General features: G+C 55.6%; 1 protein-coding gene across 3 annotated transcripts; it reads right to left on the reverse strand.

The window, feature by feature from the left end:
* Nucleotides 1-4,159: 4,159 nt before the first annotated feature.
* On the reverse strand, nt 4,160-15,697 carry EMX2 (empty spiracles homeobox 2). Of its 3 annotated transcripts, none has more exons than XM_042796127.1 (4): nt 15,637-15,697; nt 9,882-10,362; nt 7,579-7,763; nt 4,160-4,939 (listed from the first exon to the last, which is right to left on the reverse strand). In XM_042796127.1, exons 2-4 carry the CDS (start codon nt 10,270-10,272, stop codon nt 4,772-4,774), a joined length of 744 nt encoding a protein of 247 aa, XP_042652061.1. In that variant the 5' UTR covers nt 10,273-10,362; nt 15,637-15,697; the 3' UTR covers nt 4,160-4,771. The 3 variants fall into 3 exon arrangements, with proteins under 3 accessions (XP_042652061.1, XP_042652021.1, XP_042652096.1); XM_042796087.1 differs by lacking the exon at nt 15,637-15,697 and adding an exon at nt 11,205-11,416; XM_042796162.1 differs by lacking the exons at nt 7,579-7,763; nt 15,637-15,697 and having other exon boundaries at nt 4,836-4,939; nt 9,882-10,824.
* Nucleotides 15,698-15,923: the final 226 nt, after the last annotated feature.

Raw genomic sequence — 15,923 nt, forward strand, 5'->3', positions numbered from 1 at the left:
CCTTCTCTGCAACAGGCGCTAATTGCAAAAAGCCAATTAAAAGCGAGCGAGGGAAGGTGATTAATGGCCCTTTCCCTTTCAAGCGTGGACCACGGCCTGGTCTTCCCCGACGGAAAGTGTCCCACCAGGAGAAGGGATGGGAGGAGAGAGGTTACTGCTCGGGGTCAGGAGGTCCTCTAAACTCCCGCGTCCCCCCCCGCAGCGGGACCTTTTGGAGAAGTAAATCAGTTGCTGTATTAGCTCCAGGCTGTCACGAACCGCCGACGGACATGGGAGCAGGGGCTGGGACAATCCTGTTTATCCGGGAATCCGCCTTTGGCCGGAGCTGCTTTGCCTATTTCCTACGCTATCGGCAGGCAGAAAGGCTGGGTGCTGATTAGGGGGGACCGCTAATTTCCGCCAAACTCTCATAAGTAACAGCGCCATCCAACAAAGGGGGGGGGGGGGGGAAGGGGGAGGTAAATAAACAGCGTTTCTAAACACACCAAAGCGAGGCCTCCGGCATCACGCTGGTCGAGTGGCAAAGAGGGGTGCGTGGGTGTGCCGGCGTGGTGGGGGGGTGCAAATCTGCAAATCACCGTGGCGGTCGGTGGGAATTGGCCACGGAAGGGCCGGGAGCCGCCGGCTTTGTTTGGAAGGAAAGGGTTAAAAATCCAAGGCCAGAGGGGCCCGATCCTGGACGCGGAGCAAGGGCCGGCAGAGTAGCGGAGGGGGTCGGGATCGGGCCCGCTCCGCCGCTCGGCTCCCCGGGCCCCGGCCCCGCTGCTCGGCGGGGACACGCGTGAGGAGGGACGGGACGGGACGGGGGGAGGAGGGCGGGTTGCACCGCCCTTGGTCGATAGACAGAGTAAACGGATGGAGAAGGGAGACGGCGCAAAACCAGCCGGTCCCATTAGCGGTCACCTGCCAGCGCCCGTGCGCGGGGCAGCGCGCACCGCTCCGCGCCCGCGGGCAGCGCCGGGGGGCGGCCCCGGGAGGAGGATGAGGGTGAGGGGGGGTTGGGGGTTTGGGGGGTGGCTCTGTCCGCAGCCCCCTGCCCAGCCCGTGGGGCCGCCTGGCCAAATCCCCGGCGGGGCGCGGAGAGCAGCGGGTTTTCCGCGGGGCCGGCCATCCTCCGGGGCGGGGGGGCGGGAGGGGGAACGACGGAGAGCAGGCTCCGGCAGAAACCGAGATTTCCTTCGAAAGAGCAGTAAAAATCCGCCCGAGCCTGCAATTCGCCACCCGAAATACACCCTCCCTCCCCCACCCCTCTCAGTTATTTAATATAAAATGTATTTTTAAACACCCGCTCGGATAGCATCTCGCCAATATTTATATTTCCACGTTGCCTGGCATCCACTGTCCCACATTAGACTCTGCCTCTCTCTCCCTCTCTCTAATCCTGCCACTTTAAATAGATGAATTAATAAAGCAAATGAGGGTCTAATAAGCTGACTGTCCTGCCTATTGAGGCAGGGGGAGAGAGACTAGAAAGTGCGCCAAATTTGTTTGCAGTGGATCAAGGCTAGCCGCCTTTGCTTCACTTTCTTTATCTTAATTCCGACTTGAAAAGATATAATTATCTAGTTTGAACAGAGCTGCTATCAAATCCTTCTCTAGGCAAGGCAGGGGAGAGCTGGAGTGGATTGCAGTGTTCTGAGCCGCTTGGTGCAGCCGGAGATAGGGAGTAATGAAGTTGTGGAGTCCTGAGATACAAAGGGCATTAACCTCATTAGCATGAAACCTTTTCTTCTAACCATTGTGGGACCCTTTCAGACTCCTAATCCCCCCTATTTTCAAAGCTTGGTTTGTAATAAAGCTTTTAGGGTTTTTTTTCAAAGCTAATGGCATTCTCTGAAGATTTTATTGCTGTTACGCTACATAGGACGCTTAATTTTTTTTCCCCTCTCTCCCTCTCTTCCCTAAAAAAAAAAAAAAAAAAAAAAAAAAAAAGGAGGAAAAAGAAGTATATGGTTCCTGCAGAAATAAGCTTTTTATCAAGATGGGAAACAATTTCTAGAAAGGCCCAAGTCTGCTGTTCAGCCACGATCCGTTTAATGTTTGCCCATTTGCATGGGTTTGAAGTGGAGCACAAGCCAACTTGGGCGAGTTAAGGTGAAATCTGCGCCCTGCTTGGTTTCACGATCTGCACCATCAGCTGTTCGACGAGGGGGGAAACGCAACGAGAAGTTTACCTTGGGAATAGCTATACTAAATAATTAGCCTAGATTTAAATAGAAGGGACTGCATTGCGACATGCGTCCTAACCCTGCCTGGGCCTCTCTCATATTTGTAGCACTAGTGAATGGAAAGTCACCGGGATTGTATAAGGAGCAATGTTAAATAAAAATAAGATCGGGTTTAAAAAAAAAAAAAATTTACATAGTACCCGATAGAGCCAACACGTGCACAGAATGTCTAATCTTAACTTTTCAAGGCAGGATGTTTAACAAAGCTCGTATTTTCGCGATGCATTGTAACTTCGCCTTATCACAGTGTAAAGGGTAGTCAGATTGTCCTAAATTATGTCCAACTAGCCCCCCTGGATCCACGGATTAAGAGATTAAAGGAGACCACTGGGCAATGCCTCCTCTTTCCCCTTCATATTCCTGGTATGATAATTGCCTAAACTGATTTGCACTTTCACAAAAGCTTGCAGGATTCTTTGTAGCTCGAACAGAGCAGACGAGGTTTCTCTATCAATGGAAATAAAACTGATTAATGCAGTCTATCAGGCTAAGGAGCAAATGAAGCATGAAAAAACAACTGTGTACCCCCAGAAAACCAGCTAGTTTCCTCAAGGACCCAGAGCAACTTTTTTTTTTTTTTTTTTTTTTTTTTCACCTCCATGTCTTTAATGTCAGGGTTTTACCGTGTGCCCAGGATCGCTCCCGTGGAGCGGCGAGGCGAGCAGCGGCGGGGGCGCAGCCTCCCAGGACCTGCCCTCACCGCAACGACCTGGCAGGGAATTGAAAAGACGGGGGGGGGGGGGGGGGGGGGGGGGGAATCCTGTCCCTCTAAATAAAATCCATATTTTTGCCAAGGCAAACCTCTCTCCCTCTCAGCGGAGCAACGCTGCTGCGGACCAGTTTCACCTTCCCATTACGAGCCGGTTCGCACTTCAGTTTCTAACCAGGGAAAAGGTTGAGTTTGTTGTTGGTTTGGTTTGGTTTTTGTTTTTGTTTTTGTTTTAAAGGTATTTATTTACAGCTAGTGGGTTTCTGCGGCTTATTTTTAGAGGTCTATATACCAGTCAGTGAATTCATTAAGAAAACGCGCCGATGGCCGCAGGAATGCGCGGCGCGGCCGCGGGAGCTCAGGCTCCCACCGCAGGGGTTCAGCAGCTAAAAACAGGGGGCGGGGAGGGGGGAAACCTACCGGTTTCCGAGAAATTTGGTGGGAAGGGGAAAATATATTGCTTAAAAATTTAGGGCATATTGATAAATCTTTATTGACAAAATATTGACAATGACATACTTCTTGGAAGTATATAGTGTGTTAGAATTCTAACAAATTAAACACAAAACACAAAAATATTTACATTCTGGTATAGGAGACATGAAGGAAACATTTGTCACGTTTTTTTAGTAGCTCTATGATCTCGGAATATTATAAGGTCAGTGCTTGAAAATTGCCCCAATGAAAATGGCCATTAGAAAAAAAAAATAAAAAAAATCAATCCGCGATTTTAAGTCCCTTTTCTCTGGATCTTCCCATCTTGGGAGGTGTCCCCACCGCCAAACCTGGTCGCTGGGTTTGCGTTTTATTAATCTTAAAAATAATAATCATCCGGTTTTGCAATGGGGATACAAGCGCGGGGGGGAGGGGGGGGGAGGGGGAAATAATTTGATTGAATTTTTTTTTTTTTTGGCAGCAAAAGTTATGACCAGCCCCAGTCCCCCACCCCCTACTTTCCCTCCCGTCCCTCCCCTGCCCCACCGTGGTTGTCCATCCGGAAGGAACACTATGCTTTGTTACTGCTACTTCATTTAGCTTTCACAAACACTTTGACGCCAGAAGTTATCATAAAATGTTTACAGACTGCACATTTCTCGTAAAATAAAATTAAAAAGCACACAGAACCTGTCTTAAAGGGAAAAAAAAAAATCACAATTCATTTCTGTCTTTAGGAACTGGGGTAATTTTTTTCCGCTTTTTCTTTTTTTTTTTTCCGTTTTTTTTTCCGGTTTTTTGTTTTGGTTTTTTTGTTTTTTTTTTTTTTTCTTTTTTTTTTTTTTTTTTTTGCCCAGACGGCTTTACACATGCAATTCAAGTTTCTGAAACAGGTGTGGGTTTTGGCTGCTTATGGAAATTTCTCTTTCAAAGACGGAAAAAACTGTGAAGTGCAAAATGTCCTGTAAAATGGTAATTTTTCTGGTTTGGTTGGGGGTATGGGGGTGTTGTTTCGTTTGTTTTTTTTTTTTTTTTTCCTTTTTAAGATTTTTTTTTCAATTTTTTTTTTTTTTTGTAATTTTTTTTGACGTTACGCTTTTAAAAGTGGACTGCGAGAAACGGAATACCTGTCAATCACCTCGTCCCGGTGTTTTGGCTTTGATTGACAGATGCCCCCTTGCCAGAGCGGTGCCGGCAGTGCCACAGTTCGGGCCCCTCGTGGGTTCGCCCTCTCTCGCTCCCAGCTGCCCTCCCAGGCGGGCACTTTTGATGAAGATCTCCCTTCGTGTCCCTTCCCCGCACCGCCACGCCGAGGGTGTGGGTGGGGTGGGTGGGGTGAGCCTTTAACACTTTCTGTTGGTGGGGTGCCTGGCTTTGAAAAGTCCAAAAGTGCCAGTTTTTAATCGTCCGACGTGACGTCGATTTCCTCTGGACTGGCTTGTTTGGTGGCGATTCTCCACCGGTTAATGTGATGAGTCCCTTTTTTCTTCTGTTGTGAGTCTGAACCTTCCTCCTCCAACTTTTGCCGCTTGAACTTTGTCCGTCTGTTCTGAAACCATACTTTTACCTGCGGGAGGAAAGGCACCGGGCGTTAGTCCGACGCCTGCCCGGACGCCGGGGCTGTCCGCCGCCCGCTGCCCTGCCGAGGGGCTCTGCTTGCTCCCTGCCCTGCCTGCACCCTGCCCTGCCTGCACCCTGCCCTGCCTGCACCCCGTCCTGCCTGCACCCCGTCCTGCCTGCACCCCGTCCTGCCCGCTCCGCGCCCTGCCTGCACCGCTGCCCACCCGCGAGTGGGGCGAGCGCAGCCGGGGCCCCCTGCGCCGCCTAAACCTCTCCGGGAAAGGCACAGGCACCCTTGCCCACGCCCACCAGGCGCTTCCAAATAACCCACGCGTGCAGGAGCGGGCAGCCGAAACCGCCGCGTGTGCGCGGCTCCGCGCCGCGGCCAGCGCCGCAGGCGGGAGGCACCGCGGCCGTAAAACTGGCGCGAAGGCGCGGACCTTTCGCGCACGAGTAGCCCCGCGAAGTGTCCCGCGCGTGGCGCCAGGCACCCCACGAGAGGAAAACAAAGCGTGGCTGAGCGGCGGTGGGCTGTCAGCACGCCGGCCCCGCCGTCGGGGCAGCCGCCGGGGCGGCTCTTGTTACCCGCGGCCGCCGACAGCGGGAAAGCGATCGGGACTTTGGCGGGGGGGCGGGGTGGGGGGGGACGGTTTGCGAGGGGATCCCCGACCAGCACCCCCCCCGGGCCAGGGCAAAGCAGAGCCAGGGGCCTCGTCCCTCCTAACGGGGCGGCGAGACGAGAGCTTTTCCTCTTGGAAAACCGAATAAAATGAAAGGGAAAACCCCGAAAAGAAAAACGTCCCCGCAGCGTCTGTCCGGGACGCGCCGTCCAGGAGCGATCGTAGTGAGGCGAGATCTGTAAGTGCCGTCGTAAATATCCCTCTGAATTTGTTCAGCGCCGAATAAATCTGACTTAACCATCCGGCAGCTGACTTCAGTGCTTTAATTACAGATAGTATTGATCTGGGAGCTATCTCCAGGGCTGGCCACACTCCTTGTAGCGGCCAAAGGTAAACATTTTTTTAAAAAAGCAGTTTAAACTCTGGTTCTGTCTGAAAGTGCCTGATAAAGGCCTCAGCAAGGGGGGAAAAGGGAACCAGAGCATTTTAATAAGCTGGTTTAACCCGCTTCGCTGCCTCTTCAGAACAGAGACCTGCCTGGCCGGACACACATCTCTGCTGCATTTTCATATTCTCCAAAAGTCCCCCATTAAAAAGCTGAGCGGGGAACAAGGGGTGAGTTTAATTTGCTTTTAGTTTGCTAATTGAAGGGGAGGACGGTTCATTTCTGCACGCTGATCTCCCAAAAGGGAGCTCATTTGTAGGGGACTGGGGGTTTGACATCCGGACAAAAGACCCCAACCAGCTTCGGAATCAAGCAGCACAAAGACCACCTTAAATACAGCTTTCCAGTGGAAATAAGCCTGTGACCGGTCCCTTGTTCGGAGAACCTCATAAAAGTGGCGATCCCTTTTTATTGTTTTGTTAGGGAGACATTTTAAAACAAAAGCTCCAACCTCTTTATTGCTTCCCCCACGAAAAGGAGAGGGTTTTTTTTTTTTCTAAAAAAAAAAAAAAAAAAAAAAAAAAAAAGTGTTACAACTTAATCCGCCCAGAGAACGCTGTGTTTACTGGGAACTTTGAACTAGGCTGCGTCTGGGTATTTTGGCTTTTTTTTTTTTTTTTTTTTTTTAAAGTACAGTGCCACATACTGTAGCAGAGACAATGCCCATCTGGAGCCCTCTCTCCACGAGCCTTCTGGAAGGGCACAAAACAAAAGCCCGACACAACAACAACAAACAACCCCCCCAAACCCCAGCCTTTCTTCCGGCGAGGAGAAAACCGCGTGAAAAACACCCTCGCAGCAGGCCCGCCGGCCGTGGGTACCCCTGCCGTCGGGGGGGGACCCCATGCTCAGCCCCGCTCTCCGCTGGCTCCGCACCACCCCACGCGTGTCCGGCCTCGTTACCCGCCGCCGAGACCCTCGCCCCGGGGTAACCGGAGCAGAAACCGTCCCTCCAGCTAGACCGACCGAAACAGTCTCTGGTGCGGTTCTGGCCCGCAGCCAGTCAGCGGGGGGGTGTGGGGGGATTCCTTGTAGTTAATAATTTCTCTGCTTTTATTTTTCATCTTTATGCCCTCCTGAACTAGCCCCTCACAGCCCCGCTGCCGGACGCGGGGCAAGAAACGACTGAAAAATCATCCGAAAAACCGTATTTCTGCCGTAGGATCCAAAGCGGGGTTCTCCCCTCCGCCTTTTGTTTTGGGGGCCTTTCCCCTAACATTCAACCACTTCCTCAGGGTCACATCGGTCCCACGGAAAAACGCCCAGGACCTCCTTTCATTTGCAGATCGCAGATGTCGCCGCTCCCCCCTCGGCTCCGCCGGGGACACCCAGGCCGTGTCCCAGCCCCGCCACCCCGGGCACCGGCGCTGGGTGCCTCTCACGAACGGGAGAGGGGTTTATAACACCCAGGCGACGGGGAATACCCCTCACTCCTCTCGCTGGGCTCGGGGCCGGAGGCCTAAACACCCCCAGAATTTGCCCGGATTTTTGCCCGCATCTCCGGGCCGGCCGGGTGGATTTACCCAAGGAAATCCCAGTACTTTCGCTTTCCCAGCTGCCCGCTCCCTGCTTTCCCCTTACCTGAGTTTCTGTGAGGCTGAGGCTGTGTGCCAGCTGTTTTCTCTCTGCTCCTACTACATAATGGTTCTTCTCAAAGGCATGTTCCAGTCTCAGTAATTGGGATGGGGAGAAAGCTGTACGGATCCGTTTGGGTTTCCTGGCCAGTGCATTGTGCAATAGGAAGCTCTCCGGGCTGGTTTCATTCCCTGGACAACAGGGTAGAACAGAGATTAGCAAAACACCTTTCCCAGACGCACTCGAGAGGACTTTTCAGCACAAGAATTTTTGTCTCCCACCATTATTCGCAGGAGAAATCCGACTATAGTTTCTTTTATATTTTTTTTCCCAGCTCCTTTTTTTGTATAAAATTTTCCTTCAATAAATAGGTGGAGGCACAATGAGCAGGGGAAGGAGAGGACCGGGAGAAGTTCAAATACAAAAACACAACCAGGGGATCACTACGAGGACAAAAAAAAAAAAAAAAAAAAAAAAAAAAAAAGGCAAAAAAAATTGGCCAGACCCTGGCTGCGGTGTCTGCGGCTTCACCCCGCAGATGCCCCCCCTTCCCCTCTCCCACCGGCAGCCTTACATCTTTCCTTGTTTGTTTGTTATTTACATTCTCCCGGCGCGGCCAGCGGGCACCGGCGTTCGGTGCGGCCCCGGCCGAGCCCCCTGGACCAGGTCCCGGTCCCAGCCCCGGTCCCGGTCCTGCCGCCGCGCTCCGGGAGCCGGCAGCCCGCTTCCCCGGCCTCTACCTTTTCCCTCGCCCAAAAGTCCTGCCGAGGCCCTTCTCCACCCCCGCTCCCCTTCGTTTTTTCGGGGTGCTTCCCAGAGCGAGGGCTCCCGCCGCCGCCGTGCCCCTGCCCGCTGCAGGAACCGGAGGGGAAATAAAGAAACAAACTTCGGTGAGGCCGCGGGGCAGCCATCCCAGCCGGCCTGCTGCGGAGCGGGGGGGCGGGGGGGGGAATCACAGGGGCTGTTTGGTGGGTTTCTCCCTCCGGGTTGGCCCTGTGCCGCTTCTCCGGGTCGGTCCCTCCAAGGTGGGAAAGCCACCGTAAGTGCATTAAAAATCGTTGCAGGAGGAGGGTGTGTTTGAAATCAGGCTGTGGCTCAACACCAGGACATTTCCGCCTTTCATCTACCGCTCTTTACCAATCGCCTGATGACTGCGACAAATAATTTGGTGAGCGAAACCTGTAATTTTATTCTGAGAGGGTAATAATCCATTTTGTATCTCTGTCCGCCTGGCTCCGGAGAGAGCAACTCCTTTTCAAACAAGGGTGCAAACGGCTCGGCTGCAGAAGGCCGGGGAACTGGATATTGCAGGTGGTTTATTTTCGTTCGGAAATAACAAATAAAAATACCGGGGAAAAAAAAGAAGAGCAGATGGATTCCTCCGATCGGAGGTTGATTTTGTCTGTGTGCATGTGTGTATAGCGAAAGGGGCAGGAGCTGGACCCATTACGGGAGAAATCAGCTCACCCTTCGGAGAAGAAGCTGCCGGTTGGAAAGGGTTAAACAAGGGGGATTTTATTGATTGTGAGCCATTGGGTTTGGTTATTTTCCTTCAGCCGGTTATTAATCGCTTGGCAGCCGGGAGCCCTTCCCTGCCCGTACGGAGGGAATCGCCATCTCTGCCCCCAGCCCTGGCTCTGCTCCTCAGCCCCATCTCCCCGCGCTGCTCCGGCCTTGGGATTATTTGTTTTCTTTTTATCTTTTTTTTTTTTTTTTTTTTTTTTTTTTTTTCCTCCCCCCCCTTCTCCTTTCTCTGGGGTTCGTTTCAGGTTTCCCCCGTCCCCACTGCCCAGGGGAGCGGCCGGGTTTGAGGCGGTGGCGGCGTCTCCCCGCGGCCCCGGCAGCCCGGCCCCGGCAGCCCGGCGGGCACCGCCGCTTTCCCGGAGGAACCGAAACCTGGCGACCCCTCCGTTCCTCTCTCGGCGGGGAGGCTTCCTTCGGGGGCTCCTACGTCGCTTTTAACCCACCGGAACAATAAACTCTCCACCTTTTTCCTCCCCTTGTTTTTAATCGGGGCGAGAAAGCCGCCGAAGTCCCGGCCTTGCCTTCCCGCCTGCCCCCCTCCTCCCAGGGAAACCAAAACAAACCGGGAAAAGGAGCAAAGCAAAACCAAGCCCAAAGCCCTCGGTTCTGACAGCTCCTCGAGTTGGGAGGCGGCGGAGGCAGGCACAAAAGAGCCTTGGCCCGGCCGAGCCGAGCCCGCGGCTCCGGGCAGCGGCCGCCCGCCCGCCGTCCCCCCGCGCCCGCCCTGCGGGGACCGGCCCGGGGCCGGAGGGGTGGATCGGTGGGAGAAGAAAAGTTGCACGTACCTTGGAACCTGTGGCCCAGATACCGGTAGCGGTGTATTAGCCAGGGGTAGAAGGTGGAGGGATCCCTTTGCTGCGAGGCGAAGAGCGGGTGCGTGGAGTGCGAAGCGGGCAGCGGGTGGGCGGCCAGGGCGTGGGGAGGGGGCACGGGATGGACCGGCACGGCCGGGTTAGGCGGGTGGGAGACGGCCTCTGCAAAGACCAAGTCCGGGTTGGAGTAGACCCCCCTGCCAGTGGAGTGGAAGCCGTTGAGAAAGGGGTTCATCGGGCTGGAATTGGCATAGCTGAGCGCCGCCGGCCGGATAGGATCCTCGGAGCGAGACGCGGGCAAGGGGCTGTCTTTGGCCACCAGCGACTCGATGGTGAAACACCGCTTGGGTGTGGGCTGAAACATGCTGCCGCGGCGAGAGTCCCCGACCAAATCTCTGCCTGGCTCTCTCTGGTGCGCGGGAGACGATCCGGGGAAGTTTGCAGCAGGGAGTGACTTGAGGAGGGATAGATACACACATAAATAGACAGGGGCTGGAGGAAAAGGAGGCAGCGGCAGCCAGCGGTACCCAAAAGGGAGACACACACACGCACCACGCACGCACACACACACACACACACACACACACACACACACAAAAGTTGCTGGGAGAAGTTTCCCTCCTGCAAGGAAAAGGCGGTCGCCCCCCCCTCCCTCCCTAAGTCCAAAGACAATCCATGGATGTGATCGGCCCCTTCACAAGTTGTGCAAACGATTTGTTAGTTCATGAGCCTAATTAGTGCTGGGATCACATAAACAGCTTCCTCTGAAGCCTGGTAAATGGCTTGATGATTGGTCGCTATTACTCGCCTTGAGGTTGAAGGGGGAGACTCTTTAAAGTGCGTCAGAGGGGAGGCGAGCGCCGGGCAGCGCCATCGGGAGGGATGGAGCCGCGGCGCGGCGCGGATCGGAGTGCGGCGGGAGCGCGCCCGCCAGCGCGGGGGGAGCGCGGCGCCCCGCGCAGCCTCGCCCGCGCCCCCGCGCAGCGCCGCGCCCGGCCCCGCTCCGCTCCGCTCCGCCGCCGCGCTGCCCTTCCTCCTCCCTCCTCCCTCCTCCCTCCCTCCTCCCTCCCTCCCTCCCTCCCCTGCCGCCGCCCGGCGACCAAGGTAGGGGGACGGGGGGGGGAACGGGGGGGGGGGGGGGGGAGGACGGAAAGGGGGGGGTCAACGGGGGTGCGCGGGGCGGGGGGCGCCGCATCTCCTCTCGGGGGGGCGAGGGGGGGGGGGTTAGGGCCGCTCTGCCAGCCTGACACCCCTCTCCCTGCCACCTCTCGGGTGCTCTCAGCCCGGCGAGGTTACCTTGATCAGCCCCGGGGAGTCCGGGAGAGATGCCCCGCTCGGGAAAGGTTTCGTCCCGGTGAGAAAGCGGGTCGCCCTCCTCCTCCTCCTCCTCCGAACTTATTTATTCCCCCTTTTGCTCCTTCGCACTCCCCGCACCGCGCGGTGCGGAAAACAAAGCGGAGGGCAGTCGCATTATGCAAAGCTGGGACACGCCGGTCTCTCGCAGACGGGACAGGGGAGCAAGTCTCCAGTTCCAGCCTTGTCCGTATTTTCGCGATTACCTTTGGGTCCGGGGATGATTTTAGGGCTGAGTTCTCCTCCTCCCATTGGCTGGGGCTGCAGAATAATTATGATCACATCCTAATACTCTTGGCTGGTGCTTACTGTTTATTGGTAGTTAAGGATCTATTATCTATTCATCAGCCTCCCATTTTTGCCAATTACATTCTTCTAAAGTGAAGTACCAGCAGGTATTTTGCACATTTACAATTAATGATAAAAAATCTGGCGTACTTTAAATCTATTACGCCGCTGTGTAATTTATCTTGAAGATGCGGAATTGCTAATGTAAATTAATGTTTCTGTTGAACCAAGGGATGGGGGGAGTCTTAAAACCAGTCTAGCGTTTCTTTCCTTCGTTCCCGGACTTTGTTTTCTATTTTCTTTCCACTTTATACACAAAGAATCCGTTACTCCGCTGCATAAAAATATGCTTAAAAATCGCTGTCTAAACGGTCCTCGCTTCTTCCCAGTAAAGGGCGAGCTGAACTCTCCTCTCCTTCCCCGCTCTCTCTTAAAGGCGGCTGTTTGCAGCTAGCGATATTTTTAACACAATACCAATCCGACCAACTAAATATCGGTGACAAAGCGGTGTTGGGCACGCAAGGATGCCGGGGTTTGTGCGCCTTTGTTTGGGGACGTGTTTTCCTTTGTGTACCCCGTGCTGTGCGCACTGTGTGGAGGGAGAAGTTCACTTTCCGTACGAGATGTAAATCTGTTCTCCAGGCGTTGGGTGGCTGTACGTATAGACAGCTATATCCACACGTGCATACGATTGCAGAGACAAAGTGAGAGAGATGTTTGTACGGCGTAACTCAAGTCTTCTGACAGATTTTGCAGCGAGGTGCCATTCTCCCAGGTCTCACACGTTTGGGAAAAGCTCTCCCGCCCGCAGCCAGCCGGGCAGCCACCGGCACAGGGCTCCGGCCCCACTGAGCTGAGCTTGCTGCGGAGGGGAGAGAAGGATTTGCCTCCAGCCCCACTCGTGTCCCTCGCCAATCGCTAGTATATTAACTTTTTAAGTCTCCTCGCCCCTTTTCCGTGTAACTTTTTTTCCCCTCAACCGGTGGTAACGCTCTTCTAGCAGAGATGTGGGGTTATTGACCTGAGCGAGGCTGAGAAAGTGCCCTATAATGCGACGGGTGTTTGATGTGCTGCTTTCGACCGGGGTCTTGGTTCTTGAGCACTGAAGAGGAAAAAAAGAGAAACTTCTCCTAGGAAGAGCCGTGTTCTGCATCTGCGTATTCACACTTCTTCGGGACTACGGAATGAATCTGAATTGGAAAAACTTCAATTCTCTTTTTACCCTGTTTTGTTTTGTTTTGGTTTTGGTTTTGTTTTTTGTTTGTTTGGGGTTTTTTTGTTTGTTTCCAGACATCCTGACATAATCACAGGGCTCCTTTGAAAACTGCACCAAGTAATTTAGCAGTTGGGGAGGGAGAAATTATAACCGTGTGAAAAAAACCCTCACACACGCAGAACGGGGATAACTCTCCAAAACGCTCCATAATTTTCCCTCAACCCTCTTTACCGCCGGGGAAGCATCCTCTAGCCTAAAATCCCTTCCCGAAGGAGGGTCCCGTTGTTCCGGAGCTCAGCAGAGGAGGCTGCAGCTGCAGCGGGGGGCTCTCCCCTGCCAAATCCGATTTCGCCTGGATGATCCCGGCCGCAGCAACCTGGAGGTCCCTGCGCCGCCCCGAGCCCTGCTCGCTCTCTGTGCCTACATGCGTACATCTACATATCTGTGTGTGTATATATATATATATATATGTCTGTGTGTCTGTGCGTGGATACACACAGGCAGAGAAACCACGAGCAGATCCTGGGGAGCGCCAGCTCTCTCTGGATTTTGTCACAGAGAAAAAAACAGGCCGGGGACAGTCAGAACAAAAACCAAGGGAACTCGGGATGGCATTTCTCAGGATTTTCCGCTTCCCCCTACATTTCTGTATCTCTTTCCCACTCGTTGCCGTGGCCGTTTCTTGTGGGCTCCTCCCGCGCAGCTCAAGGCCCGTGTGGACCCCGTGTTCGTGCTCCCCCGGCCGGGGCCGCTCCACTCCAGCCAGGGCTGCCCCGGGAACATCTCCCGAAGGTTCTCTCTTGAACTTTTCCTACCCAGCGTCTTGACAGGCTGCTCTCGCTGTCCTCTTGGCGTCTACAAGGAGAAAATCTGGCAGGGGCTCCCTTCCCAGCAATCCCCGATCTGCTCCAAGCGCACTTAGCGGCAGCCTCTCTCGGAGGGAGGGGTGCGCTACATTCGCAGTCAAATTACATGGCTGGCCTCAAAGGCACTAGCTTCGGATTTCCAAACTAATACTCATCTTTTAAAAGCCGAGCCAAGAAGAAAATGCGAGGAAGGCCTCAGATGCGGGAGACCTCGGGGTAAGACGGTTGTTTACGGGCTGATCCAGGCTGAACTTCCGCGGGTGGGGGGATGGCAGTGAGGGAAGTTTCAGCCTCCCTTTAACTTTATTTTCCAGGGGGGATCCGTCTCCCCCTTCCCTCTCCGGTCCCAGGGACCCGTGCCCAACAGCGGGGAGGAGAAGTGGCCCAGGAAGGTCGTGTCTGGCGGGGAGGCTGCGTGAGTTAAAGGAGCGGGTGAAATGCCTCGTTTAATTCGTTTCTGGACGGTCCTAAATCCCAGTCAGTATGTCTAAGTGTGCTGCGAGCCCTTCACAAAAGCGCAATACGTGGCGGGAAAGACGGGAACCCGCGAAGCGCAGCTAGGAGCCGAGCCGAGCCGGGCGGCCCGGAGCCGGGACGGGCTGTGGGGCTGCGGGAGACGCCGGGGTCCTGCCGCGCCGGGGCACCCCCGGGACCTCCGCCGAGCAGGTGGATTTGGTCCGAGGGGGTGTCGCTGCCGGTCCTGGGTGCTCCCGAGCACCCGGAGCCCAGTGCACACAGGGCCTCGCTCTCCACGCAGCCATGGCTCCGGAGTGGGGCGCACACACGGGGTGCTTTCCACGGGCTTCCCCATAGAGTAGACCAGCCCCGAAATCCTCACACCCCTATTTCGGCCCTGCAAAGCCGAGCCAGCTCTGGTGCCACCGGGGCCCCGTCTCACCGGCCGGCGGGGGCTGCGGGAGACTGGGAAAACGGCCTCGCTGCCCGGGTTCCCTCCCGTCGGTCCCGGGTAACAGCAATCCAGGACCGTCGCTTTAGTTTTTTTTTTTTTTTCTATTCGACGCTAATTCAGAACATCCTCCCCTCTCGTTCCCGACCTCCCTCCCTTTCCCTCCCGGCCACCTGGCGCTGCACAAGCCCGGCCTGGCCCTGGCCAGCCGCGGGCTTTGTTTCGCGCACCTATTTTCGTCTCGAGAAGGTCGGATTTGAGGTTCCAAAATGACGTTAGTAACGGGGGACACCAAGAAAAAGAGCAAAACCCCCCGGGTTTACACACGAAGCCGTAATCTGCGCCCATCCGTGCCAGACTCCGGCTCATTTTAAGCGTCAACATGTGCGGAGGGAGGCGGGGAGAACATCCCGCCGGGGCGTGCGGGAGCAAACGAGCAGCGCGGGAACGGCAGCGCACCTCGCCGGGGCGCACCGCTCGGCCCCGAAGCTCATTCTCCCCCCCCCGCACACGTCCCCTGCCCGGTCCCTGCCCGGTGTGTCCGCGTCGTGTCCCGTGTCCCGTGTGTCCCCCCCCACGCTGCCCGGGGCGCGGTGGCAGCAGCCGCGGGCGCGGGCCCCGGTGCGCAATCCGCGGGGCGGCAGCGCCCCCTGCCGGCCGCTGGTCAGCCCCCGCCCACCCCGCGGCGCAGCCGGCAGCGGCCCACGGGCCCACGGGTGGGAAGCCTGCGCTGGCCCGCCGCGGGAAAAAGCCACAGGGAGCCTTAGGGCCGCATCGTCTCTATGTATTTATGAATCCCGTGAGGGATTTCGTTTGGTTTGTTTTTGTCGTTTCGGGAGGGCGCAGGGTGTGCGGGCACACACCGCCACGTGCGTACGCGCACACCTCCACGCACACGCGCTTTAAACCTTTCCCCAGCGCGACACCCCTTGGAACAGCGCTCATTTTAAGCCCTGGGTTTCAAATCCCCCCCTCTCCCCCCCCCCCCCCCCCCCCCCCCCCCAACGGACCAGTTGCACGTCCGAAAACTGCAACTGCGGGGAAGCCGCCGCAGAGGCTTCCAAACGCTGGATCCAGCCCCTGCGCTTCTTTTCGTACCTCGTTCAAAAGCGTGGCTTGCTACACGCCGTGCGTGGCAACTTTTCGCCGTCGTGTGTGGTGCGAAACAGGCGAGAGACGTGTTTAAACTTTCCTGACCGGCCGGCGGGTTGACCTGCCGCCTCCATCCCGAAAGGGACCGTCCCGCGGGGGCTCCCGTGGCCTGGGAAAGGCGCGGCGCGGCGGCGGAACCGCACACCGGGGAATTACTGCCCGTTTCCAGCAGCCGGGCGCAGAATTCGCAGATGAACAGGCTTTGTCCGGCACCAGCTATCCGGGGAGCCCGG

The sequence above is a fragment of the Tyto alba genome, unplaced genomic scaffold, assembly GCF_018691265.1.
Source record: "Tyto alba isolate M040663 unplaced genomic scaffold, T.alba_DEE_v4.0 Super-Scaffold_1, whole genome shotgun sequence".
Lineage (NCBI taxonomy): Eukaryota > Metazoa > Chordata > Aves > Strigiformes > Tytonidae > Tyto > Tyto alba.

Excerpts from the sequence above, each read along its gene's own strand:
- EMX2 (XM_042796127.1), bottom strand. The coding sequence starts at position 10,272 with ATGTTTCAGCCCACACCCAAGCGGTGTTTCACCATCGAGTCGCTGGTG. Across the intron at positions 7,764-9,881 it reads TCTGGGCCACAGGTTCCAAG|GGAATGAAACCAGCCCGGAG; the intron begins GTACGTGCAACT and ends CCTGTTGTCCAG. Across the intron at positions 4,940-7,578 it reads TCAGCCTCACAGAAACTCAG|GTAAAAGTATGGTTTCAGAA; the intron begins GTAAGGGGAAAG and ends TTCCTCCCGCAG.